We start from the raw sequence: 27,288 nt of genomic DNA on the forward strand, positions 1-27,288 counted from the left end.
CATCCCCTGGGCACCCCAAAAAGTGGAGGTGCAGCCCCTGGGCACCCCAAAGAGCAGGTATCATCCCCTGGGCACCCCAAAAAGTGGGTGAACAGCTGCTGAGGACCCCAAAGAGCAGGGAAGCCCCCCCCCGGGTACCCCAAAAAAGTGGGCACACTTTAGCACAGGGCACACAGCTCCGGATACCCTGGGGATCGGGGTGCACAGCCCTGGAAAATTTGGGGAGCAAGGGGGGAGACACACATAGCCCCCCCCCTTCCTTCCCCACAGCCCCCCCCAGAAAAGGGGGTTGGGGGGTATTGGGGTGCTAACAAGGAGGGGGTGGGGTCTCTTGCTGTTGCAGGGACTGGACTTTTGGTTGTGGGGTGACGCCACCCACCTGGGACACCCCCCTGTCCCACCCGGGACCCCCTGTCCCCCCATTTTTCGGGGCCACCATGCAGGAGAACTACGAGAATGTGATTTCCTTGGGTAAGGGGCATGGAGGGACCCTGGGATGTCCCAGTTTTGGGGGTGGGGGGTGTCGTTTTGGGGGTCCCCAGCACCATTGTCACCTCATGTGTAGGTTGGGGACTCCGCTGCCCCGGCACACTGCCATGTGGGGGGGCCACGAGCATCCCATGGACTCAGGGTGGGTTTTCAGGGGGCTGGGTACCCCATGCTGCCTCAGTTTCCCTCACCGTGGTGAATTGCAGCTGGTGGAAGCACATTTTGCCCAAACATGGAGCATTTCACCCCAAAATAGAGGGCTTCTTGCTGGGTGGGGGGGTGGGGGGAAATGAGGGGGGATGGAGCCCATCACCGGGGTGTCTGGGCGCCTGAGGAGACCAACCTTCTTCCCGGCAGCGGAGGAGATCGCCATCAGTTGGCCGCGCATCACCGCCTTCGCCGAATCCCACCGGAGGCGGGGGCTGGTGTCGGGTAAGTCTTGGGGTTCAGGGGGGATCCCCCAAATTTTGGGTGAATTCCTGGGGTTTTTAGGGACCTCCAAAGTTCGGTGAATTCCTTAGGTTTTTGGAGACCCCCCCCAAATTTGGGTGAATCCCTTGGGTTTTGAGGGATCCCCAAAACTGGGTGAATTCCTTAGGGTTTTTTGGGACCCCCCCCAAATTTGAGTGAATTCTTTAGGTTTTGGGAACTCTCCAAATTTGGGTGAACTCCTTAGGTTTTGGGGGACTCCTCATATTTGGGTGAATTACTTAAGTTTATGGGGACCCCCAAAAGTGGGTGTATTCCCTAGGTTTTGGGGATTCCCCAAATTTGAATGAATCCCTTATGTTTTGGGGGACACCCAAATTTGAGTGAATCCCTTAGGTTTTGGGGACACCTAAATTTGGGTGAATTCCTCAGGTTTTTGGGGGTCTAACAGTCATTTTTCCAGGCGTAGAAGCAGAGGGCGAGCAGGGTCAACCAGAGCCCACCCAGATCCAACCCTCTACGGGGGCCGGTTCCAGCGATGGGGGGGTGAACCCCGATTTACGTCGCCAGTTGGGCCTGATCCTGCAAACGGCCGGCAGGAGCCAGGTGGAGAAGATGCTGCGGGAGCTGGTGCGGGAGCAGGGGCAGGGGGGGAAGCGCCGGAGCCGCAAGAAAACACCCAAGGATGGAGGTAAATTTGGGGGGGAACCCCACAAGACCTTCCCATTTTGGGGACCACCCCTTGGGAACTGGGGTGGGGGCAGGTTTGGGGGTATCGGTGCTTTGGGGGATGGTTTTTCATAGAATCATGGAATGATTTGGGTTGGAAGGGACCTTTGAAGGTGACCTCCTCCACCAGCAGGGACATCTCCAACCAGATCAGGGTGCTCAGAGCCACGGCCAACCCGGCCTTGAATGTCTCCAGGGATGGGGCATCTCCAACCTCTTTGGGCAACCTCTGCCAGCGTCTCACCACCCTCACCAAGAAATTCACCAAGAATTTCTTCCGTAGATCTAGTCTGAATCTACCTTCTTTTAGCTTAAAACCCATCCCCGCCTCGTCCTATCATGACAGCCCTTACTAAAAGCCCTGTCCCCAGAAGGACTGAAAGGCCACCACGAGGTCTCCCCAGAGCCTTCTCTTCTCCAACTCTCTCAGCCCGGCCTCATAGCAGAGGTGTCCCAGCCCTCGGATCATCTCCGGGGCCTCCTCCGGACCCACTCCAACAGGTCCGTGTCCTTCTCGTCCCAAGGACCCCCGGGTGCAGTGCTCCGGGTGGGCTCCCACCGCAGCAGAGGGGCAGAATCCCCTCCCTCGACCTGCTGGCCACGCTTCTTCCGATGCGGCCCAGGAGACGGTTGGCTTTCTGGGCTGTGAGCATCTGCTTCTTCATCCCCCGAGTCCTTCTCCGCTCTCCATCCCTTCATCCCCTGAGTCCTTCTCCGCTCTCCATCCCTTCAGCCCCCGAGTCCTTCTCCGCTCTCCATCCCTTCATCCCCCAGCCTGCGTCCATGTTTGGGGTTGCCCCAACCCAGGGGCAGGACCTTGCCCTTGGGCTGGTTGAACCTCCGGCCTGTCCAGGTCCCTCTGGATGGATCCCATCCCTCTGGAGTAGCAACCACCCCACTCAGCTTGGGGTCACCTCTATGTCATTGATGAAGATATGGGGACAGTGATCGTCCCAGTAAGGACCCCTGAGGGATGCCGCTCGTCACCGGTCTCCATCCAGACATGGAACCGTTGACCACGACTCTTTGGATGACAACATCCACCCAATTCCTGCTCCACCATCCCTCAACTCCATCCAACTGGGAGAGGAGGACGTTGTGGAGGACCACATCAAAGGGATGATGGTGGCATGTGTCATTGATGAAGATAGGGGACAGTACTGGTCCCAGTAAGGACCCCTGAGGGACGCCACTCGTCACTGGTCTCCATCTGGACAATGAAGCCATTGACCACAACTCTTTGGATGCCACCATCCACCCAATTCCTGCTCCATCAAATGGTCCATCCCTCAACTCCATCTCTCTCCAACTTAGAGAGAAGGATGTTGTGGGGGACCATGTCAAATGTCTTACAGAACTCCAGATAGATGACATGTTTTCCATGTTGGGGGGCTTGAAATTAATTTTGGGGGGTGTTGCGCTGGAGGGACTCATGGTTTCTCACCATGCTCACCATTTCTCACCGTGGTGCAGGCACTGGCGCCGGGAGCGGGACAGAGGAGGATTCAGCACTGCGGGACGGCAAGGAGACGGTGCTGGAGGATGCCGATCAGCACCAAAGCGGGGGACAGGCGGGTGAAGCCCCCGCCGCTGGTAAAGGGAATGGGGGCAAGAAGGGCAGCGCAGCATCGCTGGCATCCCGGGGTGGTTGTGCTGAATGCGGGATGCGGAACCGGTCACAGAGTCCGGTAAAGCCGCGGCGGTGCACTGAGTGCGGGCGGCGATGTCGGCAATCGGCCCGGCAGCCAGAGCGCGGTGGGGAGAAGCCACACCGGTGCGGTGACTGTGGCAAAGGCTTCAGCCGAGGGTCCAACCTTGCCCAGCACCGGCGTATCCACACTGGTGAACGGCCTCACCGTTGCGGTGATTGTGGCAAAGGCTTCATCCAACGCTCTGACCTGGAGCGGCACCGGCGGGTTCACACCGGTGAACGGCCATATCCTTGCGGCGACTGTGGCAAACGGTTCAGCGTCAGCTCCCACCTCGACCGGCATCGCCGTACCCACGCTGGTGGACCCGGTCCACCTGCCCAACCCCGCACCCGTCCTCGACCGCCTCCGCCAGAGGGGTCACTGGCTCCTCACCGCTGCCCTGAATGCGGTAAGATCTTTGCCCAACGCTCTGCTTTGGCCAAACACCGTAAGACCCACAGCGGCGAACGACCTCACCGCTGCGGCGATTGTGGTAAGAGCTTCAGCCGAGGCTCCAACCTTACCCAACACCGGCGCATCCATACTGGTGAACGGCCATTTGCTTGCGGCGATTGCGGCAAAGGTTTCATCCAACGCTCCGACCTGGAACGGCATCAACGGGTACACACCGGCGAACGACCCTATACCTGTGCCGAATGCGGTAAAAGCTTCAGCGTCAGCTCCCACCTCGACCGGCACCAGAAGATCCACGCAGCCGAACAGGCATCCTACCGTTGCCCTGAACATCTAGCTGGCTTCTTGGCTGCTCATCGTCACGGTCGCCTCTTCCAATGCGCCCAGTGCGGGCGATGTTTCAGTCAAGGCGCTGCCTTGCTCAAGCATCAACGTGCCCACAGTGCCGGAGGAACTGTGGGGCAGCCCCCCAAGTGCCCAGATTGCGGGAAGAACCGGGGTGGCACAGTAGGGTTACGTCCCCGCAGTCAGCAATGTATGGATTGCGGGAGGGAATCGGATACCGCTGACGGTGAAACGGCACCGGCAGTACCACCGGAGAAACCCTACAAGTGTGGGGAATGTGGAAAGGGTTTTGGGCAACGTTCGGCGCTGGTTAAACACCGGCGGATCCATACCGGAGAGAAACCCTACGCCTGCGGGGATTGCGGAAAGGGTTTCATCCAGAAGTCGGACCTGACCATCCATCGCCGGATGCACACCGGGGAGAAACCTTACCGTTGCAGTGAGTGCGGTAAATGCTTCAGCGTCTCCTCCAACCTCATCACCCATCAACGTACCCACCTCGGCGAGAAGCCCTACCAATGCCCCGAATGCGGCAAGAGCTTCATCCAACGGTCCGAGCTCACCATCCACCAGCGCGTCCACACCGGCGAGAAGCCCTACAAGTGTCCCGAGTGCGGCAAGTGCTTCAGCCGTAGCTCCCACCTCAACCGCCACCAACGCACCCACGCTGGGGACAAGCCCAAAGCCACCGCTGCTGCCGCCACCGCTGCTGCCAACCCCTCTGGCGCCTTCTCCAGCACCGCCTTCTCCCCGCCGTTGGGCGGTTCGGCAGCCCCCATCCCCTCGCTGCCCTCCTTCCCTGCCTCCCCCTCGCCCCTGCCCATCCCTTCCCTCTCCAGCCCTACCCTGGACCTGCCGTGGGCCCTCTCCTTCCCTGCCCGCGCCTTCCCCCACCCCTCCTTCCCCTCGGCCCCCGCCTCGGGGGCCCAGACCTCCTCCCTCATCAACTGAGTGGTGCCCGGCCCTGGCCGCAGCTCCATCCTCCTCCCAACCTCCCCAGACACTCGCCCAACACCCAACCGGTGTTGGCCTCAAAGACCCATTGTTGGGAGGGCTTGTTCCCACCCGGAGCTGTTCAGTTTTGGTGGCTAATTAATGACCTCTCTAATTAGGGGATGAGGCAGCTCCTCCAACCCCGACCACAGTCCCAGCTCCATCCTCCTCCCTACCTCCCCAGCTGCTTGCCCAACACCCAAGCAGAGTTGGCCTCCAAGACCCCTTGTTGAGGAGCTTGTTCTTGCCCGGAGGTGTTCAGCCTTGGTGGCTAATTAATGATCTCACTAATTAGGGGATGGGGAAGTCCCCTTTATGCCATGGCTCCATCCTTCTCCCACCCTCCCCAGCTGCTCAGCCAACACCCATCCTTGGTTGACCTCAAAGACCCATAGTTGGGGGGGGTGGGCTGGGCTTCTTCCTGCCCAGAGCCATTCAGCCTTGGTGACTAATTAATGATCTAATTAGGGGATGGGGGACTCCCCCCTAACTTTTTAATCCTTTTAACCAAATTACTACCTTTTCACAGCAGGAAGATGCAAACTTTTCCCAAGTCAGTGTCCCCATGGCAGAGGGGGGACAGTGCCCACCCCTGCCCCTTAGATTTTGGGGTAGAGGGAAGTGAATAAAATCAATTCTCCACCTAATTAGGGTGATTTTTAACGATGTTTTCCCACCCTTTCCTTCTCCTGCTGTGTTTTAAAGCACCACCAAGTGCAACCCAAAATTTACCAAATTTGTCCTAGGTGGGAGCTGGTAAAAACTGAAGCAGAAAAAGGGGTTTGGGTTTTTTTTCCCTTTTTCTGCTGGGTTTTGCTTTTTGGGGCAATTATTTTGGGGGGTGGGTAGGGGAAGAGCCCCATCTGGGATCGATGGGCAAAATTGCTCTTTCTGTTTTTTTTACTGCTGTTGTGTGTTGTTCATGGTTTTTTGGCACAGCTGGGCAGTGATGATGCTCCCCAAGTGCCATTATGGGGGGAAAAAACAGATTTGGGTCACCAGCACTGCCAAACACGCGTTTCAAAGGAAAGACTTTATTATCATGGATGGAGCAGAGTCAACTGTGGGGTTTGCCTGATCCCCCCAGTGTGTCCCCCTGAAATGGGAGCAAAATCAAGCTGTTTTCAGCTTTTTAAAAAAAAAAAATTTTTTTGTTTTGTTACTTTTGTGACTTTGTATTCCCGCGTCGCCTACGAGTCGGTTCAATAAACAAGAGCTGGGCGCCTACACGCGTCCTGCAGCCGACTCGTGATGAAAAGTGATGTTTTTCTGCCTGAAATGGGTTTTCCCTTAATTCCCAGCACCACAGACAACCCCCCAAATGGTGAATGCAGCATCTCCCCCCACCCCCCAGCCTAGAAAATAGGGCAGAAAACATGGAAAATCCTATTTTCTCACATGTCAAGGAGGAAGCACTTCCTCCCCGTTTCTTCCAAGGACAAGAGCCCCCATCGCAGCAGGAGCTGCAGGCAGCAGGGGAGGGGGAGAGGGGCTCGGGGTGGGGGGGGAGGTTTAAGGGCTCCCCCCAGGGCCACAACCATGCAACGCTCCAAAGAAGACCCAGCAGCAACTCGTATTAAATAACATCAGTTATTAAATACCCCCAAACCACATTTAATAACCCCCAATTAAATAAAGTTAAATAACCCTCAATTAAATAACCACAAAATAAATACAAATACAATAAATAAATACCGTGCGGGGGAAAGGGGATGAGGTGAGCAGCCCCAAGGTTGGATGAGGGGCACCCATGGGTTCTAGGGGCAGCCCCGAAGGTGAGGTAGGGGTCCCCATGGGTGCTGAATGCCTCTTCAAGTGCATGGCGAGGGGCACCCATAGGTGCTGGGTGCTGTCACAGCCCTAAGGCCAGGGTGATGGGCCCCAATGTGTCCCCGGGGCACTGGGTGCAACCACAGGGCCGAGGTGAAGGGCACCTGTGGGCGTGTGGTGCCACCCTGTGGCCACTACAACAGGCACAGCTACCAGTCCAGTGTGTTGGGCACAGCCCTGAGGCCACAGCAATGGGCGCAGCGAGGTGCTGGGTGCCACCCCGAGGCCGAGGTGACAGTCTTGGGTGCCACCCTGAGACCAGGGTGAAGGTCCTGGGTGCTGCTCAGCTGGCAGCGTGTCCGGCTCTGCAGCTGTGGGGCCGCAGGGCAGGTGACAGCAGCAGCCGAGGGCAGGAGGCACCCATGGGTATCCCCATGGGTGCTGTTGGTGTCCCCACCAGTGTCCCATTGGGTGTCCAGTTTGTCTCCATGGGTGTCACAGCAGTCCTGAGCAGCACTCCATCCCCAGGTAGGGATGTCACAGCAGGTGTCATGGGTGTCTCAACTTGGTTCACCACGGGTGTCTCGGGTATCACCGTGGCCGTCGCGGCCACTTCGGGTGTCACATCCCCGGGCGCGCTGTACACCTGGGCACTCACCACAGCCAACAGCAGCATCAGGAGCCGCTTTGCCGCGCTCGGTTCTTCTGTGGGGGGCGGCCGCCGCACCTGAGAGAGGGGAGAACAAAATAGGGTAAGAACTGATCTACCTGGGACAAATACCCCCCCGGGGGCAAATACTCCCCCCCTCCCCCCCAGATCAGGCTGGGGGAACCCATCCAAACGCAATCCCCCACCGACCCTGCTTAGCTTCCAAAAGGGTAACTGGGGTAATTACCCCTTCTTGGGGCAAATAACCACCCCCGGGGGGGGGGGCAAATACTCCTTCCCCGGATGCCTGGGTTCCCCCTCCACCCGCCCCCGGGCACCAGGTAGGGGTGAGTCACGCGTGGGGGAGCGGGAAGTGACTCACTCCCCCTCACCTCCGGGAAATGGGCCTCATCCTGCGCGCCCCAAGGGACCCAGGCGTGCGGGCAAGGGACCCAGGAACCCGGGGAGGGGACCCAGGAATCCAGGGAAGCCCCCCCCGCCCGCCCCCAACCCGCCTGTGGAACCCAGGCGTCTGGTACTCACAGCGGGCGGGTAGAGAACGCGACGGTGCCGGCGGCGGGGCCTAGGGGGGCCGCTGGGCCCTACCGGAGGGTCAAAGGTGAAATGCCGGGGTGGGGAAGGGGTGACCCCACCGGGGATCCCCTCAGGTTGTCCCCAACCCCGGCCCGGGCACGTCGCTGTTGCCGCCGCCGCCGCCATCGTCATCGTCATCTCGCAAAATGGCGGCGGAGGGCTGACGGTAGCGTTCTTATGGCGGCGGCGGCGCTCCGCCCCGTCGCGGGTGGGGGGGTACGCCCGCGGCGACTCCTATTGGCTGCGTCCTATCGGAGGCGTGGCCTCGGTAGGATGCCCCTCCCACCCGGGGGTGCCCTAGGGGTGTATGCGGGGGGGGCTATAGGGGGGTATATGGAGCGCTATAGGGGTCCGTAGGGGATACAGGTGGTGTATGGGAGGCCTAGGGGTATATACTGGGCTATAGGGGGCTATGGGGTGTGTGTAGAGGGCTAGGGGAGCCGTATAGGGGCAACAGGGGGGGTATAGGGGATGTACTGGGGGCTATGGGGGTTGCATGGAGGGGTATGGGGGCTATAAGGGGTCTATTGGGGGCTACGGCGGTTCCATGGAGGGGTATAGAGGATTTGTTGGGGGCTATGGGGGCTGCATGGAGGGGTATAGGGGGCTATAGGGGGTCTATTGGGGGCTATGGGGGTTGCATGCAGGGGTATAGGGGGCTATAGGGGGTGTGTGGGGTGATAGGGAGCTGTAGGAGGCTGTAGAGAATGTATGAGGGCGGCTATAGGGGGTGTATTAGAGGCTATGGGGGTTGCATGCAGGGGTATAGGGGGCTATAGGGGGTATGTGGGGTGATAGGGAGCTGTAGGAGGCTGTAGAGAATGTATGAGGGCGGCTATAGGGGGTGTATTAGAGGCTATGGGGGTTGCATGCAGGGGTATAGGGGGCTATAGGGGGTATGTGGGGTGATAGGGAGCTGTAGGAGGCTGTAGAGAATGTATGAGGGTGGCTATAGGGGGTGTATTAGAGGCTACGGGGGTTGCATGGAGGGGTATAGAGGGCTCTAGGGGGGGTATGGGGTGATGGGGAGCTGTAGAGAGCTACAAAGGGTGTATGAGGGGCTATAGGGGGTTAGATAGGACTAAGGGGGTGTACAGGTGGCTATAGCGGGCCATAGAGGGTGTATGGAGATCTATAGGGGTCTTTAAGGGAGGTCTATGGTGTCTTTAAGGCTTGTTTGGGGGCCAGGTAGGGGGTGTATGGGGGTCTAGAGGAGCCCACAGAGGTGTACAGAGGCTGTAGAGGGGGTTCAGGGGGGTCTATAGGGCTGTATGGGGATGCACAGGGCTGTATGGGAGTCTATAGAGGCATATGGGGGTATATGGGAAGTGTAGTGGTCTGTGAGGGTGTGTAAATGAATGTAAGGGGTGCATGGAGAGGTATATAGGAGTCTATAGGGAAATACCGGAATGTAAAGGGGTTTATAGGGGTGTATGGGGGTTTATGGCAGTGTACGGGATATATAAGGGGTTATGGCAGTGCATAGGGATGTATAGGGGCATATAGGGGTATATAGGGACATATATGGGTATATAGGAGCATATAGGGGATCTTTAGGGGGTGTATAGGGATGGAAAGGCATAGAGGTTCACTGCACATTGACCTCCTACCTACCCCCCCAACAACCCCCGTAGCCCCCCCCATAGCTCCCCTTCCCCTATAGCCCTTATAGCTTCCTGTCGTGCGTCGTGTCCCTCCCCCCCATACACGTATGTCACGCAACAGGTTTTTCCCATGTTGCACAATCAGGAGTGGACTCGTGCAGGAGCACCCGGATGCCTGGGTCCCATTTCGGGGGGGGGGTGTTGTCTATTGGGTGGGAGACCCAGACATCTGGGTCCCCTGGGTGGGGGGGGCTATAGGATGAGACACCCAGGTATCTGGGTCCCCCCTTGGGGGTGCCTGGGTCCCCTGCTTAGTGCAGGGTGAGGGCTGGGTAGCTTCTGGGACGCCTGGGTTCCTAAACCCTGAGTCATGGCGGGGGGGGGGGGGGGGGGGGTTGCGTCATTCTCCCCTTTTCCACACCCCAAAGGGGGGATGGGCAGAGAGGACCCAGGCACGTGGGGACCCCACTGTAGGCCAGGTACCCCCCCCCCAAAAGGGACACCCCCCCTCCAAAAAAGGGGACCCCCCCCAAGGGACCCAGGCATCTGGGCAACCCTAGGGGGGGACCCAGGGTGCCGGGTGACACTGGGTGTCAGCGGTTCACGACCTTTCCAGAAATCACCCGCTCCACTGAACCGGGAAAATCCCTAGGGCCCGGACGCTTGGGTCCCTTTCCGGATGCCTGGGTCCATTCCAGACCCTGGGGGGGACGTTTTGTGCGTCAGAGAATACAGGTGGGGGCAGCCCCGGACGCCTGGGTTCACTGCACGTCCGTGTGCCAACCCACAGGTCACCCCGGTGCCACCCAAGGAGGGGACCCAGGTGTCCGGGCACCCACGGGGGGGGACCCAGGTGTCTGGGCAGCCCATGAGGGGATCCAGGCATCCACGCAGCCCACAAGGGGATCTAGGCATCTGGGCACCTCACGAGGGGATCCAGGTGTCTGGGCACCCAAGGGGGGAATCCAGGGGTCCGGGCACCCAAAAGGGGGACCCAGGTATCTGGGCACCCCACGAGGGGATCCAGGTGTCCATGCACCCCACGGGGGGATCCAGGTCCCCAGGCACCCAAGGGGAGGATCCAGGTATCCATGCACCCCACAAGGGGATCCAGGTATCTGGGGACCCAAGGTGGGGGACCCAGGCGTCTGGGCACCCAGAGGGGAGACCCAGGTGTCCGGGCACCCCACGAGGGGACCCACGTGTCCGGGCACCCCACAAGGGGATCCAGGTGGCCGGGCACCCCACAAGGGGACCCAGGGGTCTGGACACCCTCACACAGCTGAGACAGACACAAACAACCCCAAAAACTTCTATATATTAGTGTAAAAATCTCCATTTCGGCACCAAATATTTACAGCCCCTCCCCTGCCGTGGCCCCTGCCCCTCCCCCGCTGCCACCGTGGCTAATTAGCCCCCCACTAATGAGGAATGAGGGTGTAGAGTGGAGATGGGTCCGGGGGGGGACCCAGGTATCCGGGGTGGTCCCAGGTATCTGGGGGGCACCCAGAGATCTGGGGGGGGTCCCAGGGGTCAGGGGGGTCCCAGGGGTCGGGGGGGTCCCGTGTCAGTAGTGTTGGGTGCTTCCAGTGTTGGGTGAGGAGGAAGATGAAGGAGGATGATGATGAATAAGATGAAGGAGAAGGAGGTGGAAGAGAAGAAGGAGGAGGAAGATGAAGGAGGAGGAAGACAAAGAAGGAGGAGGAAGACAAAGAAGGAGGAGGAAGACAAAGAAGGAGGAGGAAGACAAAGAAGGAGGTGGAAGAGGAGGAGGAAGACAAAGGCTGAAGGAGGGAGAAGGAAGTAGAAGAGGAGGAGGAAGATGAAGGCTGAAGGAGGGAGAAGGAGGTGGAAGGAGGAAGATGAAGGCTGAAGGAGGGAGAAGGAGGGCTATAAAGTGGATGAAGCACAAGAAAGAGGGAGAAGGAGGAGGCGGATGACAGAGGAGGAGGAGGATGAAGGAAGGATGAAGGAGAAGAATGAGGAGGGATGAAGGAGGAGGAGGAGGATGATGAGGACGATAAAGCAGGTGAAGGAAGATGAAGGAGAGATGAAGAAGGAGGGATGAAGGATGATGCCAATGAGAAGGAGGAGGATGAAGAGGGAGGCTGAAGGAGGGATGAAGAATGCTGATGGTGAGGAAGAGGATGGTGAGGAGGAGGCTCAGGCGAGGACAGTGTGGTCGCGCAGCAGCCGGTGCAGGAGGCCGAAGGACGGGCGGTCGGCGGCGTCGCGGGACCAGCAGCGCAGCATCACCCCGTGCAGCGCTGCCGGGCAGCCCGGGGGGCACGGCAGGTACTCCTGGGGGCATCACAGGGGTCACAAGGGAACTGGGAGCACTGGGGGCAACTGGGAGTACTGGGTGTAACTGGGAGTAGCATGGGGGCACCCAGGGGGGCACAGCAGGTTCTCCTGAGGACACCCAGGGTCCTCACGGTCCCTCCCAGTACTTCCCAGTCCCCTCCCAGTATACTTTCAGTCCCCTCCCAGTAACCCCAAGTCCCCCTCAGTGTCTTCCCAGTCCCTCCAGGTGCTCTCCAGTGCCTCCCAGCAACCCCAGCATGCCCCCAGTCCCCTCCCAGTCCCTCCCAGTACTCCCCAATCTCCTCTCAATGTCCTCCCAGTCCCCCCGAGTCCCCCTCACTGTCCTCCAAGTGCCTCCTAGTGACCCCAGCATCCCCCCAGGCCCCTCCCAGTGCTTCCCAGTTCCCTCCCAGTGCTCCCTGCTGCCTCCCAGCAACCCCAGCATGCCCCCAGTCCCCTCCCAGTGCCTCCCAGTACCTCCCCAGCCCTCTCCCAGTGCCCCCAAGTGCCTCTCAGTCCCTCCCAGTGCCACTCAGCCCCCTCCCAGTCCCTCCCAGTGCCTCCCAGTGCCCACCTGGCGGCCCTGGGCACGGAAGTGGTGCCCGGCGTTGGCGATGACCTGCTCATCGCTCAGGCGCCCGTAGGGCTGCTCGCGGCACCGTGTCAGCACCTCCCACAGCGTCACCCCAAAAGCCCAGGCATCACTGGCTGGCGTGAAGGTCCCCTGCGTGGGGGCAGGGACTAGCATGGACACAACCCCTATGGACACACCCATGCAGGCCCCGCCTACCCCCAGCCAACCTATCCCTGTGCTGCAGCCCAAATCCCCTTAACTCGGCCCAATCCTACTCAAACGCCCCCAAATCCCCTTAAGTCTGCCCAAATTCCCCTCAAATGCCTCCAAATCCCCCTAACTCTGCCCAAATTCCCCCCAAATATCCCCAAACCACTTAACTCTTCCCAAATCCCCCTCAAACACCCCCCAAATCCCCTTAACTCTGCCCAAATTCCCCTCAAATGCCCCCAAATCCCCTTAACTCTGCCCAAATTCCTCCAAATGTCCCCAAACTAAACTCCACCCAACTCTGCCCAATTCCCCCTCAAATGTCCCCCAAATCCCTTTAACTCTGCCCCAATCTCCCTCGAACACTCCCCTTAATTCCACCCAGCTCTGCCCCCATCCCCCTCAAATGCCCCCAGATCACCTTAACTCCCCCAATCCCTCCCAAATCCCCTTAACTCCGCCCAGATTCCCCCAAATCACTTAACTCTGTCCAACTCTGCCCAAATCCCCCCAAATCCCCTTAACTCTGCCCCAATCCCCCTCAAACACCCCCAAATCCCCTTAACTCTGCCCCAATCCCCTCAAACACCCCCACATCCCCTTAACTCTGTCCAAATTCCCCCCAAATCCCCTTAACTCCACCCACCTCTGCCCCAATCCCCCTCAAACACCCCCAAAATCCCCTTAACTCTGCCCCAATCCCCCTCAAACACCCCCGAAATCCTCTTAACTCTACCCAAATTCCCTCAAACGTCCCCAAATCCCCTTAACTCTCCCCAAATCCCCCCAATTCCCCCTTACCTCCACCCCATTCTACCCAAATCCCCTTAACTCTGCCCCAATCCCCCTCAAACGCCCCCAAATCCTCCCCAACTCCCCCTTACTTCCGCCCCATTCTACCCCAATCCCCTTCCCCACCCCGAATCCCCTTAACTCTGCCCCTCACTACCCTGCCCTTCTGCCCCGCCCTCCCCTTTAGCCCCACCCCCTTTTTTAGCCCCTCCCCTCCCCGGCTCACCATGAGGATGCACTCCCAGGCCATCCACCGGATGGGCAGCAGCGCCCGCCCCCGTACGCGGTAATAATCGGCGGCGTAGAGGTGCCGGCTCATGCCGAAATCGGCCACCTTGACGGTGAAGCCCTCGCCCACCAGGCAGTTACGGGTGGCCAGGTCACGGTGAACGAAGTTCAAACCGGCCAGGAACCGCATCCCCGAGGCGATCTGAGCCCCCACGTGCAGTAGGGTGGCCAGGCTGGGGGGGGACGGGGCGTCAGAAGGGGGTGGGGCCTCAGGGGGTGGGGCCTCAGGGGGTGGGGCGTGGGAGGGCGCGGTTGGGGAGGGGCTGAGGAAAGAGAGGAGGTCTGGTGGCCTGGGATGGGAGAAGAAGGGGCGGGGCTAAAGTGGAGGGGAGGGGCCAAAGGGGAAGGGGAGGGGCTTAAGAGCAAGGGGTGGGGTCAAAGAGGGGGCTGAAGGGGTGGAGCTTCAGGGGGTGGGGCGTGGGAGGGTGTGGTTGGGGGGGCTGAGGAAAGAGAGGAGGTCTGGTGGCCTGGGGTGGGAGAGGAAAGGGCGGGGCTAATGTGGAGGGGTGGGGTCAAAGGGGAAGGGGAGGGGCTTTAGGGGCGGGGCTTCAGGGGGTGGGGTATGGGAGGGTGTGTTTGGGGAGGGGCTGAGGAGAGAGGGAGCTCTGGTGGCCTGGGGCGGAAGAGGAAGGGGCGGGGCTGAAGAGGAAGGGGTGGGGATAAAGAAGGGGTGTGGCTAAAGGGAAGGGGTGGTGTTAAATGGGAAGGGGTGGAGCTAAAGTGAATGGGAGTCATCAAAGTGAAGGGGCAGGGCAAAAGAGGAAAGGGTGGGGCTGAAGAGGAAGGGGCGGGGCTAAGCAGGAAGTGACAGGGCTAAAGTGAAGGGGTGGGGCTAAAGGGAGAGGGGGTAAAGAAGAAGGGGCAAGGGGTGGGACTAATGCCAAGGGGTGTGGCTTACAGCCAAGGGGTGGTGCTACAGGAGAAGGGGTGGGGCTTAGACACATGGGTCCAGGCTGCTGAGAGAAGGGGTGTGGCTGAAGGGGAGAGGTGTGGCTTGCAAGAAAGGGGCGGGACTCATAGGCGAGGGGCAGGGTGGAGCCGGTGGGTGGGGCAGAGCTTGTGGGGCAATGGGCGGGGCCAAAGGGTGGCAGGGTGGGCTTAAAGGGGCAGGGCCCCAAAGAGGGTAAAGGGGAGGCTGGAAGGGGTGTGGGTTGAAGAGGTGTGGCTCGAAGGGGCGTGGCCCAAGGGGGGCGTGGCCTACCTGAGGGCGGGGCCGCGAGGCCCCCCCAGGAACTGATGGAGGTCGCCGTGCTCCATGTACTCGGTGATGATGCAGAGGGGGCCGGCCCCCGCGCACACCCCCAGCAACCGCACGATGTTGGGGTCCCGCAGGCGCCCCAGGGTCCGCGCCTCCTGCAGGAAGTCCCGCCTACGCCCCCGCCCCGCCCTGTCAGCCGCCTGTGCCCCTCCCTGGGGCTGCGGGGGGGGCACACACCCTACCTGCCCCCCCCCAGGTCCACCTCCCATGGGACATTCCGCCCCCCACCCCGTACCTGGCGTTCTTGGTAGCGTCGGGGCGCAAGACCTTGACGGCGACCAGTAGGGGGCGCCCTCGGGGCAGGTCGGGGGGGCGCGAGAGGGGGGGCAGGGCCTGGGGGTCCTCCACCTCACACAGCAGCACCTATGGGAGCGGAGGGGGGCGGGGCCTCGGAGATGGGCGGGGCTAAGCTCGCCGGGGGCGGGGCTGGGTTTCCCTGGGCAGGGCCAGATGGAGTGGGTAGGGCTTGGCTCTGGGGCGGGGCTTCGTGAGTGGGGGGCGTGGCTTTACCTTCCCGGGTGGGGGTAATAGAGTTGGGGGTGGGGTTATATGAGGGGGTGGGGCTTGTAGCCAGGGGTGGTGGGCAGTAGGAAAAGGGGTGGGGTTAGGAATGTGAGGGTGGGGCCTATCTTGAGAGGGCGGGGCAGAGGAAAATGGGTGGAGCTTGTACACAGGGCAGGGCATGAGGGAGGCGTGGCAGTGCGAAGTGGGGGCGTGGCCATTCACTCCAGGGGGTGGGGCTGGCTGCAAGGAGGAAGGGCCAACACTCAAGGGGTGGGGCTTGCACAGAGGGGGCGGGACTTACCTCTCCAAACTGCCCCTCCCCCAGCTTCTCGCGGAAGCGGAGGCGCCGGCGAGGGAAGGCGGGGAGGGCGGGGCTGGGGGCGGGGCCAGGGGAGGGGCCAGCCACAGCATAGGCGGAGCCTCCAGTGACATCAGCCTCTGCATAGGCCCCCGCTCCGCCCTCGGGTTCTGCCACACCTGCAGGGGACGGGGGTCAGTGGGGGCGGGGCTAGAGTGGGAGGGGCATAGAGAAACCTGGAGTGGGGCTTCACCAAAAGGGGAGGGGCTACAGCAAAAGGGGTGGGCACTGGAAGGGGTGGGGTTACAGCAAGAGGGGGCAGGGCTGTGGCAAGAGGAGGAGGGGCTATAACAAGGGGGAGGAGCTAAAACCAGGAGGGGAGGAGTCAACCCGGGGGGGCTACGGCAGGGCTAGGCCAAAAGAGGAGGGGCTATGGCAAGAAGAGGTGGGGCTTCAGAAAAGGGGTGGGTCTTCAACAAGGGGGAGTTTATACCAGCAGGAGGCGGGGCTTCACCCAGAGGGGGTGGGGCTTCCCAAAGGGGGCAGGGCCAGTCATGTCTGAGGGTGGGGCCAAGGGGGCTTGGAGGCGGGGCTCCCCATCTCCCCCTCCACCCCCCTGCCCTTACCATCTGTATTGATTGGCTTAGCCCCATCAGGTGGGGCCCGAGCGAGCCCTCCCATTGGCTGGGCATAGGTGGCCAGCAGGAGCCGATAGGCCGGGTTGGCAAGGGGTGCTGCTGCGGGGGGTGGGATTAGTTGAGGGGGTGGGGCCAGGAGGTTCTGCTTCCCAGTGCAGGAGGACGGGGGTTGGATGGACTCTGGCATGCGTGGTGGCCATGTGGTCTCCATCCATCTACCCGTCCGTCCATCCGTCCACGTGGTCCTCATCAACCTCCACGTGGTGTCCATCCACCCGCTCCTCCCTCCCTCCATCCCCGTGATGGTCTCCATTCCCTCCCTCCCCACTTCCCCACGTTGTCTCCGTCCATCCAGGTCTCTCTCCATCCATCCCTCCCCACACAGTCTTCATCCATACATCTCTCCATTCATCCACTCATGCATATGTAATTTGCATCCATCCATCCCTCTGTCCATCCACCCATCCAAGTTGTCTCCATCTTCCTCCACGTGGTCTCCATCCATCCATCCATCCACCTCTTGATCCATCCATCTCTCCATCCCTCTGCCCAGCCCTTCCTCCACCCATCCATCACTCCTCTACAGTCTCTCACCGTCCCTTCTTCCATCCACCCATCCACCCATCCCCATGTGGTCTCCATCCATCCACCCATCCATCCATCCATCTCTTGATCCATCCATCTCTCCATCCCTCCACCCAGCCCTTCCTCCACCCATCCATCACTCCTCCATGGTCTCCCACCATCCCTTCCTCCATCCACCCATCTCCATGTGGTCTCCATCCATCCATCCATCAATCCATCTCTTGATCCATCCATTTCTCCATCCATCACTCCTCTATGGTCTTCCACCATCCCTTCTTCCATCCATCCATCCATCCCTTCCTCTCTTCTCCACTCACCGGGTCCAGGGGGGGCCGGAGGCAGCGATGGCCGTGGCCGTGTCGGCTCCTGGTACTCGCCTTGGCCCGGGGGGATGCGCTCATAGCGGGGGGGTCCCCGTGCCACCCCGGTGGCATTGTTGATGACGATGGTGTCACCTGGCACCGAGAGCTGCACCCGCAGCTCGTCCTCTGAGGGCCGGCGCTGGGCCTGTGGGCAGGACCCTCAGATGGACCCAAGCATCCAGGTGCCCAGTTGACCCCACCACCCTCCCAGAGCCTGGGCACTGGACCCAGATGTCTGGGTGCCCAGCTCCTCCCAGTTGACCCCACTACCCCGCTCACCTTCCCCAGTATTTTCTTCCAGTACTGCCGCCAGAGGATGAGGAAGATGACGCCCAATAGGAGCAAGATGATGGCCACTAGGCAGCCAATCAGGATGGATGTGTGGCTGTGGTCAGCTTTGGCAACTGGCTGCCCTGGCTTGGGTTCCCCGGGGGCTGCCATGGGGGGTGGTGGTTGGCAGGGTGCTGTTATGGCCCCGCCCCCTCAGATCCCACCCTGTTAAGCCCTGCCCCATTAAGCCCGGCCTTACCCAAGGTAGTGAGGTTGGTAGCCATGTCTCCATGCCAGGAATCCTCAGGGACAGCCATGACCCCTGCCGAGGGGTCGGCGGGGGCAGCTGGGGGCCACCCACTGGCCCCCACTGCCTCCTCCACCGCGTCTGTGGGGAGAGAGCCCCATGATGCTTTAATGAGCTAGTTAACGAGGGCGGGACAATGGCCAGGGCTTCCAACCCATTGATCAACCCGCTCAAACAAACTGCCTTCCCATTGGCTCACAGGGTGGTTGACCCCCAACCAACCAATCACTCAACCAGCTTTGACTTAATCCAAGCAACTAGTTAAGCAACCAAACGTTAACCAGCTGGCCAGCCAACCTGTCCTCCAACTCACCGACCAATCATGTGATGACTCAAACATTGAACATGTCACCCCATCCTCCAACTAACTAGTCAACAGGCAACCAGCTGATCACCCTTGGACTGGTTAACCAACTGACAATCCAGTCCTGCATCCAACCAACCACCCCACCACTCAATCAGCTCAGTAGTCAACCAGCTAACTGACCAATTTCACAACCAGCCCTTAGACTGGTCAACCAGCATCCAACTAGCCAACCTCCCTGATACCCAACCAACCTGCCCATCACCCAACTAACCACCCCATCATCTAACCAATGATCCCATCACCAAACCAACTACCCCATCACCCAACTAACCACCCCATCATCCAACCACCCACCCCAATACCCAACTAACCACCCCATCATCCAACCAACTACCCCATCATCTAACCAACGACCCCATCATCCAGCCAACAACCCCATCACCCATCTAACCACCCTACCACCCACCCAACTACCCCATTACCCAACTAACCACCCCATCACCCAAACAATGACCCCTTCACCCAACCAACCACCCCATCACCCAAGTGTCCAACACTAGAGCCAATCCGTTGGGGGAGGATGCCAAGCCCCAGGTAGGTCTGGAGGTGGCCTGACATGGCCGGACTCACCCGAGACGAAGGTGATCTCACTGAAGAGCATCCACTCCCCGGTGAAGAAGAAGTGACACTGGATGAAGCGGGCCTGGCGCCCACCCAAGGACACTGTGACTGAACGGGCGCTGGGGTCCTTGACAGCCCCAGCCAGGCTGTGGGTGGCCGGGGTGGGCTCCCAGGCCGTGGCCAGGCTCCTCTTGAAGCGGCACTCCACCTCCCCGAAGATGCTCACCCCCCGCGTGTGCATGTTGTTGCAATGAACCTGGGGGGTGAGGGGTGTTGGCCGCCATCCCATGATGCCCTGGAGCAGCTGGGGTGAGGCTAAGCCAACGGGTCCCCAGTGGGAAGATCCAGACCCTAAGGTGGGGTTGACATGGTGGCCCCTTATGGGTCCATGCCATGGCCAACCAATCCCACAATTCCTGGGGCAGACCCCTTGCCCAAACCCCCATGATGCCCCGGGCCACCCATCGTCCTCAATCCCATGATCCCCTGGGGGACCCCATTGCACACCATCCCCTGCTCCCCAGCTCCCCCCCCTCCCCAAAATGCCCTAGGCCACTCGTATTTCCACCCTCCCACCATGCCTCATGCCCCCCCTGCTATCCCAGCATGCCGCGGGGCACCTGCATGGCGTGGAAGGTCCGGAGCCCCTCGAACTCGAACTCCAGCTCCACGTGGGGTCGGGGGCCGGGGGGCCGACGCCATCCCACGTAGTCGTAGCCCGGCCAAAGACGTCGCTCACGGCTCCGCACAAAGTCATCCAGTCCCAGCACCCCATCCGCCAACTGGCCCAGCCCCCCAAACTGCAGCCTGAGTGGGACAGGGGACACCCCGACACCTTGGTCCCCCCATCCCACCCACCTGGGAACCCCCTGTGGGGCAGCCTGGGGCTGTGGGTGACACCCAGATGCTTGTGTCCCTCGGTCCCACCCAGCTGGGTCCCTCCCCATGGGACCTAGAGCACAATTTAGGGGCAATTGAGGCTGTTTTGGGGACATTGGGGAAAACTGGGGCCAGATGGGACAATCTGGGAACAGTCTGAGGCTCTTTTGGGACAGTGGGTGACTGTTTTGGGCCAACAGGTGACAATCTGGGGATAGTTTGGGCTAGTTGGGGACAGTTGGGGACAGCAGGGAACAGTTGGAGCGGTTTTGAGCCAGTGGTTGACCATCTGGGGACACTTTGGGGTCATCTAGGGACAGTGGTGGATGATTGGGGAGAATTTGGGGACAGTCAGAGCCTGTCTGGAGATCTTTGGGACAGCGGGGGATGGCCAAGGGCCATTTGGGGACACTTGGGGACAGCTGGAGACACCTGGGGAGGTTCAGAAACAGTCTGGGGGCACTTGGGGATGGTTTGGGGACACTTGGAGATGGCCAAGGCTGGCTGTGGACACCTGGGGACAGTTTGAAGACCACTGGGGACCACTAGAGAGGTCCAGGGACAGTCTGGGGACAGTTTGGGTACATTTGGGGATGGTTTGGGGCTACCTGGGGCCAATTTGGGAGCTCTTGGGACTGGGGCAGGTGACAGTTGGAGACATCTGGGTACTCACGGGCCAACGCTGTATCCGTCGTAGGTGGAGTCGTTGAGGACAACAGGCGCCGGGTCGAGGGCCATCACCTGTCCCCGTGGTGCCGTGTAGGACAGGAGCCCGGCTGGGGACAGGGAACACATCACCATGGGGCCACCATGGGGTTGAGTGGGGGACATGGGGATGGAGGACCACCACCCTGGGGACACCCTTGGGGTTTGAAATGGGGTGGCACTGGGGGGTGATGGGGTGGGTTGGAGGTGGCACAGGGTGACAGGGAGGTGACAAGGGGGTGACAAGGTGGCACTCACCCTCCCATGGACAGCCGTAAAGCTCCAGGCGCAGGCAGACACTCATGGCACGGGGGGCCCGGGGGTAGACCCGCAGCGCCCGCGCCACAGGGGGGGGTGCCAGATCCTTCAGCACCACCCCCTCGGGGTCCTCGTTACCCCCGATCACCTGCGTCACCAGGATCTGCTGGGATCCCCGGGGACACAGGTCCCACCGCCGGGGACCTCCCCGGTGACTCCATGGGATCCCTGTCCCCCCATGAGCCCGGGGATTCCTAGGGATCTCCAGGGATCCCACCACCGTCCAAGGTCGCCAAGATCCCCCCAAGGTCCCCAGTCACCTCAGCACCCCAACATCCCCAAGATGTCCCCAAGATTCCCAGTCAACTTGGCACCCCAACACCTCCAAGGTGTCCTCAAGGCCCTTAGGCACCTTGGCACCCCAACATCTCCAACATTCCCAAGATGTCCCCAGGGTCCCTGGTCATCTCAGCACCCCAACATTCCCGAGATGTCCTCAATGTCCCCAGTCACCTCAGCACCCCAACATCTCCAAGGTCCCCAAGATGTCCCCACGGTCCCCGGTCATCTCAGCACCCCAACATTCCCAAGATGTCCCCAAGGTCCCTGGTCACCTCAGCACCCCAACATCCCCAAGGTCCCCAAGATGTCCCCAAGGTCCCCGGTCACCTCAGCGCCCCATCGGTCGCGCCAGCGCAGCCAGCGGTGCCGGTCACGGCTGTAGCGCAGCCGGTAGGCACGGGCAAACTCCCTGCCATGGCCACCGGCGTGACGTCCCTGTGTCCCCACCAGTGTCACCACGTGCAGCCGACCCAGGTCCACCTCCAGGAACTCCTCTTCCTCTGGGAAGACGGGACCCGCGGGACACCAGGCACCATCCCCATCGCTGCGACCCAGCCTGGGGGACAGGGGGACATCCTGGGGACACCGGGGACGTGGGGATGCCTGGGGGCACTAGGTGCTGTCACCATCTCTGTGGCCCAGGATGGGGACATGGGGATGTTGTGGGGATGTGGGGGCTCCTGGGAACACCCAGAGGACATGGGGACATCCTAGGGACACCCAGGGTGCATGGGGATGCTAGAAGGACATGGGGACATCATGGGGACACTCAGGGATATGGGGACACCTGGGAACATAGGGACACCCACAGGACATGGGGACATCCTAGGGACACCAGGGGACACCCAGGGGACATGGGGACACTCAGAGGACATGGGGAGTCTTGGAGGACATGGGGACATCATGGGGACACCCAGGGGACATGGGGACACCTGGGGAACATGGGGATATTCAGCAAATGGGGACATCCTGGGGATACCTGGAGGAACACAAGGACATTGTGGGGACACCCAGTGACATGTGGACTCCCGGGGACATGGGGACACCCAGTGACATGGGAACACCCAGGAGGACAGAGGGGCTTGGGACACCCACAGGCATGGGGACACCTGAGGTTACAGGGACATCCAGGGGACATGGGGACACCCAGGAGGACAGAGGGACCTGGGGACACCCAGGGGAGCCTGGATGGCACAGGACAGTGTTGGGGGACACACTGGGTCATACTGGGACTCCCTGGCCACAGTGGACAGCGGTGGCTCTGCAGTGGGGACATTGGGGGGCCCTGGGAGGGGATGCTGGGCAGGGGGGAAGGGGGAGTACTGGGCCATACTGGTGTGTACTGGTGTATACTGGTGCGTACTGGGCTCACCGGCCGTGGCGGGCGGCAGTGGAGTCAGACCAGGCGCTGGAGGCCGAGAGGCGGCTGTCGGGGATGGAGCCGTCCTCCATGCCCAGGGCAAAGCGGCACCTGCCTGGGGGACATGGGGGACGTTGGGGACACGGGGGACACTGGGGACACGGGGGACACTGGGGACATGGGGGACACAGGGAGAAATGGGGATGTGGGGGACATTGGGGACGTGGGGGGACATCGGGACATGGGGGGGACATGAAGGAGGGATACACGGGGCTCACGGCAGATGCACCAGCCTCCTCCCCTGCAGACCCCCTATGCAGCCCCTATACAGCCCCTATAGAGCCGTCCCACCCCACAGAGCCGCTATAGGGCACCCACAGCCCCACGGGGCCCCTACCCACCCCCTACAGCTCTCCCGCCCCATAGGAACCCTATAGACCCCATAGGGGACCCAGAGGCTCCCATAGGGTCTCACCCAGGTCGAGGTGCCCATCGAGCTGCAGCCCGGACGCCTGGGTCCCCGCAGCCAGCAGCAGGAGGGGGAGGGGCAGGGGGAAGACCCCCATGGTGGCCCCAGCCCCCCCCCGGTCACCGTACCTGGGGACAGTGAGGGGACACTGGGAGTCATTGGGAGGCACTGGGACGACTGGAGTGGGGACTGGGAGGGAACTGGGAGGATGGAGAGGGGAGCTGGGAGCACTGGGAGGAGCGGCGTGGGGGCTGGGAGGGAACTGGGAGCACTGGGATGGGGACTGGGGGCACTGGGAGGGGGACTGGGGGCACTGGGAGGAGGGGGGTGGGGACTGAGAGGAAACTGGGAGGACTGGGAGGGGAACTGGGACTCACTGGGAGGCACTGTGTGGGCAGCTGGGGGCACTGGGAGGCATTGGGAGAGGGACTGGGAGCACTGGGAGGATTGGGATGGGGACTGGGATGGAATTGGGAAGACTGGGAGGGGAACTGGGGGCACTGGGATAGGGACTGGGGGCACTGGAAGGGGAACTGGGAGGACTGGGAGGACTGGGAGGGCCCCATCCCAGCAGCTGCTCCCACAATGCATTGCTGGAATGTGCCCCCCCCCAGCTGCTGCAGCCTGATGGGAAACAGCAGCTGGGGGGGGCGGGGCCTGGACGCCTGGGACCCCCCCGGGCGGGTTCCCACCCCCTCCCCCACACCCAGAGGGGACCCCGGCGTCAGGGACCACCCTGGTGTCACCCCAGCACGGGACACGCCACGGAGCGCGACCGGGACACGCCACACACCGTAACACGTAACATGCGATAACACGTAACAACGCGTGATAACATGTGACAACGTGTGATAACATGCGGTAACACGTAACAACGCGCGATAACACCAACATGCGATAGCATGTAACAACACACAATAACACATAACAACATGTGATAACGTGCAATAACACGTTACAACGCACAATAACATGTAACAACATGTGATAACATGCAATAACATGCAACAGCATGGAATAACACACTACAACATGCAATAACATGCAACATACAACAACACACAACATGCAATGACACACACCACCACACAATAACACACAAGAACATGCAATAACATGTAACAAAATGCAATGACACACAATCCCAACACGCAATAACCTATAACCCCAACACATGCAACATGCAGTGACATGCAACGACACGCAATGAAATGCAGTAACAGACAATACACACAACATGCAATAACATATGACCCCAAGACACACAACAACATGCAAGGACACGCAATGACATGCCTCAACACGCCCTGACACACCCCCAACATGCCATGACACTGCATGACACGCCTCATCATGCCATGACACACACCTGGGGGCTGCTCCGGGGCGGGATCAGGCCCTGACTCCTCCCTGGGGTCCCGCGGGTGGCACCTATGGGAGCACCTATAGATCTTGGCCCTATAGATGCCCGGCTCTGCGTGCACATGTGTGCAGTGTATACATGTGCATAGACACACGTATATATACCCTGACCTGAATGTATGTGTATGTATAGAAACATATATAGTGTGTATATGCACATATATCCCTATAACACACCCATAAAGTGCTACACGTGTGTGCGTGCTTATATACATCCATATAGAGTCACCTATATGCATCTGTGGACTTAGACATGTATGCAGTATGCACTTATACATATATGTTCATATACACATACATACAAGCACACATATATGTTCACCTACACATACATACACATTTACACATCTACGCACACAAATATATGTGTATATACGTGTATATATATCTAGATTCATATACACACACACACATATATATCCACTGGATTACATAAATATGCACCCCATATACATGCTCATATAGACACGTATGTGCTCACATGCATTAAGCAGTCCACTATACATTAGCCGTAAGCATGTATATGTTTGTGGATTAACTGGATGTGCACATCACAGGTGTGTATATATGTATGTATGTTAGATGTAGGTCCCCATATACATGCATAGTCACGTGTGTATGTATATGTATACACTTATATATGTGCACATACATATACAATACACATAACTATATGTGCACCTATATATTTACACACATATATGCACATATATTTATACATCATACACACAACTATATGCGTGCATATATATTTACACACATATATGCACATATATATAATACACATAACTATATGTGCACATATATTTACATGCATATATGCATATATGTACGTATACAGCCACGCACATATGTGGTTACCATCTATATCCATATACATCCACCTAACTATGTAGAACTAGATGCCATACACATGTCTATATTTGCACATATATACTGGGAAACCCATTATATTCCTATACGCCTGCCTTTTGAATGCGTGTATACGTGCATGCGTGCACCTATAGCTTCATGTATACACCTCTATACATTGTATATGATGCAGTCTGCCTCGCACCACATATGGCACATATATACACATATAGAGAGGGCTGTGGATAAAGGGACATATAGGGTTCCCCTATATCATACATAAACCTATACAGCCCCATGTGACAGCATTGTATAGATGCTGTGTACATCCATGGGGCCATAGGGACGTGAAGAGCGGGGGGGTTATGGGGTATTTAAGGTGCTATATAGGTGCCCCCTGCCTATACCACCCCGTGCATATAGAGGTCATAGGGTTCAACACTGTACATATGGGGAGAAGAGAGGCTCCAGAGTTTAACACTCCAGGTCTATAGGTGCCCCTAGACTTATAGGTGCCCCATAGGTCTATTGTGTGCTATATGGGGCGATATGGCGGGAGCCTATAGGGCAGCGGTGAGTTCTACGAGGGTCGGTATATGGGGGTATAGGGCCATATATGGGGCTTCTCCCTATAGGTCCCTCTAGTGCCACAGGGCAGGTAAAGGGGTCACCTATAGATCCTATAGGTGCCACTCTAAGGAAGACTGGAGAGAGATCCTATAGGGCTGATGCCTCTGTGGGCATCGTGTGCTGCTCCAGGCCCCCCCAAATCCCCCCCAGCTCCCCCTAAGTGCCCCCAATCCCCCCTAAGTGCCCCTAATACCACCCAAGTGCCCCCCAACTCCCCCCAAGTGCCCCCTGAAATACCTCCTAAATGCCCCCAATCCCCCTAAGTGCCCCCCAACAGCTCCAAGTGCCCCTCAAATCCCCCCGTACCCCCAATCCCCCCAAGTGCCCCCCAATGCCCCCAAATGCCCCCCAAATACCTCCTAAATGCCCCCAACTCCTCCCCCAACCCCCAATCCCCCCAAGTGCCCCCCAATGCCCCCAAATGCCCCCCAAATGCCCCCAACTCCTCCCCCAACACCCTCAAATGCCCCCAACCCCCCCCAACCCCCCCATACACCCCGCAAATCCCCCCCAGGTGCCCCTAAATGACCCCAACACCCCCAAATGCCCCCCAATCCCCCCAAGTCACCCCCTAAATCCTCCCCAACCCCCTCAATACACCCCCCAAATCCCTCCCTAGGTGCCCCCAAATGCCCCCCAACTCCCCCCCAATTCACTCCAACACCCCTAAAGTGCCCCCACATCCCCCATGTCACCCCCCAAATCCCCCCCAACTTCTCCATACCCCCCAAATCCCCCCTAAGGACCTCCAAATGCCCCCCAACACCCCCAAGTCCCCCCCACCCCCCCAGGTGCCCCCCAACTCCCCCCCAATTCACCCGCAACACCCCTCAAGTGCCCCCAAATCCCCCAACACCCCCCTAAGTGCCCCCAAATGCCCCCCAATACCCCCAGCCCCCCCATTTTTGCCCCCCCCCGATGCCCACCGGGTTCCTTCTCGCCTCCTCCTCGCTGCAGCCTCCGGGACGCCCGGGTCCTCTCCCCCTCCCCCCCCCCCCCCTCCCTCCTTCTCCTCCCCCTCCTTTTTGGGGGGGGGACACGGGGGGGGGGCACCAGGGGGACTTGGGAGCTCGGACGCCCAGGTTCCCTTGGGGGGGGGCAAACCCTGAACTCCTGGGTCCTCTATGGGTAGGAAGCCCTTTGTTACCTGGGGGGGGGTGGCCCCCCCCAAAATGCCCCCCCAAAACAACGGGGGGTGTGTGGAAGCCCCCCAGAAGGGCCTCCCCCCCAAATGACACGTCATTTGGGGGGGGAGCCTCGAAAGTGTCTTTTTTGGACCCCAAAGGGTTTTTGGGGACCCCTCGAAACTCTCTTTTGGGGCCCCTCGAAACCACCTTTTGAGGGGA

At 59.8% G+C, this 27,288-nt stretch overlaps 3 protein-coding genes across 6 annotated transcripts in view; 1 reads left to right on the forward strand and 2 right to left on the reverse strand.

Moving 5' to 3' along the window:
* The window catches only part of LOC104324369 (uncharacterized), a 41,391-nt gene extending 35,056 nt beyond the window's left edge, over positions 1 to 6,335 (forward strand). Inside the window, 4 exon segments of the mRNA XM_069773862.1 lie at positions 344 to 471; positions 847 to 921; positions 1,370 to 1,609; positions 3,121 to 6,335. Coding sequence (XP_069629963.1) covers positions 344 to 471; positions 847 to 921; positions 1,370 to 1,609; positions 3,121 to 5,048 — 2,371 coding nt within the window. The 3' untranslated portion in view covers positions 5,049 to 6,335.
* Positions 6,336 to 6,666: 331 nt separating this feature from the next.
* IER3 (immediate early response 3) lies at positions 6,667 to 8,249 on the reverse strand. Its single transcript, XM_069774190.1, has 2 exons — positions 8,053 to 8,249; positions 6,667 to 7,587 (listed from the first exon to the last, which is right to left on the reverse strand). Exons 1-2 carry the CDS (start codon positions 8,239 to 8,241, stop codon positions 7,204 to 7,206), a joined length of 573 nt encoding a protein of 190 aa, XP_069630291.1. The 5' UTR covers positions 8,242 to 8,249; the 3' UTR covers positions 6,667 to 7,203.
* A 2,835-nt stretch (positions 8,250 to 11,084) lies between these two features.
* Positions 11,085 to 26,934, reverse strand: DDR1 (discoidin domain receptor tyrosine kinase 1). Of its 4 annotated transcripts, XM_069774011.1 has the most exons (19): positions 26,869 to 26,934; positions 24,408 to 24,469; positions 23,045 to 23,166; positions 22,582 to 22,684; positions 21,537 to 21,765; positions 20,868 to 21,015; positions 20,578 to 20,680; positions 19,646 to 19,832; positions 19,035 to 19,281; positions 18,050 to 18,178; positions 17,800 to 17,954; positions 17,476 to 17,665; positions 16,562 to 16,672; positions 15,939 to 16,114; positions 15,369 to 15,496; positions 15,077 to 15,244; positions 13,814 to 14,048; positions 12,586 to 12,735; positions 11,085 to 12,008 (listed from the first exon to the last, which is right to left on the reverse strand). In XM_069774011.1, the coding sequence occupies exons 3-19, from the start codon at positions 23,133 to 23,135 to the stop codon at positions 11,871 to 11,873; spliced, it is 2,688 nt and encodes an 895-aa protein (XP_069630112.1). In that variant the 5' UTR covers positions 23,136 to 23,166; positions 24,408 to 24,469; positions 26,869 to 26,934; the 3' UTR covers positions 11,085 to 11,870. The 4 variants fall into 4 exon arrangements, with proteins under 4 accessions (XP_069630112.1, XP_069630113.1, XP_069630111.1 ...); XM_069774012.1 differs by lacking the exon at positions 26,869 to 26,934 and having other exon boundaries at positions 16,562 to 16,669; positions 24,408 to 26,087; XM_069774010.1 differs by lacking the exon at positions 26,869 to 26,934 and having other exon boundaries at positions 24,408 to 26,087.
* Between the last annotated feature and the right edge of the window lie 354 nt (positions 26,935 to 27,288).

This window comes from Haliaeetus albicilla, chromosome 29, assembly GCF_947461875.1.
Source record: "Haliaeetus albicilla chromosome 29, bHalAlb1.1, whole genome shotgun sequence".
Taxonomy (NCBI): Eukaryota; Metazoa; Chordata; class Aves; order Accipitriformes; family Accipitridae; genus Haliaeetus; species Haliaeetus albicilla.